The following is a 1389-nucleotide window of genomic DNA, read 5'->3' on the forward strand; positions in this document are numbered from 1 at the left end:
CAATATTCACACCCAAAAGGCGCCTGCACACTGGCGTCCCCGCAGCAGACTGTGAGTCCCCTAGGAACGGGGCTTTCAAGGTCTCAGATCCTGGGGGGGCGGTAGCAGGGTTGTCCCCAAGACCCAGGGGAATGTGGAGTTGCACTGGGGCAGAGCACCTGCAGCTGAGAAGGGCTCATAGGTACATGCCAGCCATGCCCCTCCTCCCTCATCCCTGTCAATCGCCTTTAGGGACTTGGGGAGGGGTCCCTTAAGTCTTATTTTTTTCCAGGGCCTGCTGGTGGGAGGGCAGAGGAGGGGACCTTGGTTGTTGGAATCTAGGCTGAATATCTATGAGTCTCCGGGATCATCATCTGCCCCTGCTCCCTGAGTGGCCGTGCAGCTCAGGGATGAAAATTGTAAATCATTTGGCAATTAGCCCCCACCTCCAGTGGCCTTTGCCAAAACCCAACCTAGGGAACCAAACGAGTCAAGACGGATAGGGGTTCTGAAGCCATCTTGGCCTTTGTGTCCCTTCCCTGATCTAAGAAGCCTCCACCCACCCCGCACCCCATGCCAGTTCTGGCTTCCATACCTCCTCGTAGAGCTTGGCCTCCGGGCTAGGCGCTGGCTTGTGGGGCTTGGCGTTCATGCAGATGTTGAGCAGCTCGCGCCCAGCCCACGTGGGTGGGACTGCCCACAGCCCCAGCAGGAGCTGCCACCAACACCCCATGGCCTGCTGCAGAGAGGAGCTCCGCCTGTGATGGAGAGGACACCTCAATCCACGCCCTCCGTCATCCCTGGGAGAGGGCATGGGCTTCAAGCCTCCCTCAAGCGACCATGATACTTTGGCTGCTTCTAGAACCTTTATCTGAGGCAGCATCATAAAATATCCAGTGAGGTCTGACACTCACCCCTAACAACCTACAGATGCAGAAACTGAGGCCAGGGAGGGGAAGAGATCAGCCCCGAGGTGAAGGAGGGTCACGGGTAGAACCGGTCCAGCTTTCCCTGGGGGAACTTTCCCTGGCCCTTCTCCACTCAGAGGCAGACTTTCTAACTCAGTGACGTATGGGCTGGGAATTCAGAGCTTTGATCTTGAGTAACTGAACAAAGGCTCAGTAACCAGATTCTACATGGGGCCAAAGGCGCAGTGGGACTGGGTAGTGTGACAAATGCAATCCTTACCCCATAGAGTGCCAACCCTAACGCTAACTCCGGCCCCTCTGAAAGGTCCACACAAGGCCCACAGCTCCTCAAGCATCTGGCCTCCTCCCCAGTTCCCTGTGGCCAGAGTCCTTTCCCCTAGAGCAGTGGTCTGACTCCACCAGCCTCAACCCATCTCAAACCCAGCCTGAGCACAAGGCTGAGGCAGCCAGGTGCCCAGTGGCCTTGCTGGCATCTCAGAGC

The 1389-nt window shown here is 57.5% G+C and overlaps 1 protein-coding gene across 1 annotated transcript in view; it reads right to left on the reverse strand.

Moving 5' to 3' along the window:
* IZUMO1R (IZUMO1 receptor, JUNO) overlaps window positions 1-712 on the reverse strand; it is a 2099-nt gene extending 1387 nt beyond the window's left edge. Inside the window, exon 1 of the mRNA XM_007449659.1 lies at window positions 575-712. Within this exon, the coding sequence (XP_007449721.1) occupies window positions 575-712 (138 nt within the window). The remainder of the gene's footprint in view (window positions 1-574) is intronic.
* Window positions 713-1389: the final 677 nt, after the last annotated feature.

Source organism: Lipotes vexillifer, unplaced genomic scaffold, assembly GCF_000442215.2.
Source record: "Lipotes vexillifer unplaced genomic scaffold, Lipotes_vexillifer_v1.1 scaffold536, whole genome shotgun sequence".
Lineage (NCBI taxonomy): Eukaryota > Metazoa > Chordata > Mammalia > Artiodactyla > Lipotidae > Lipotes > Lipotes vexillifer.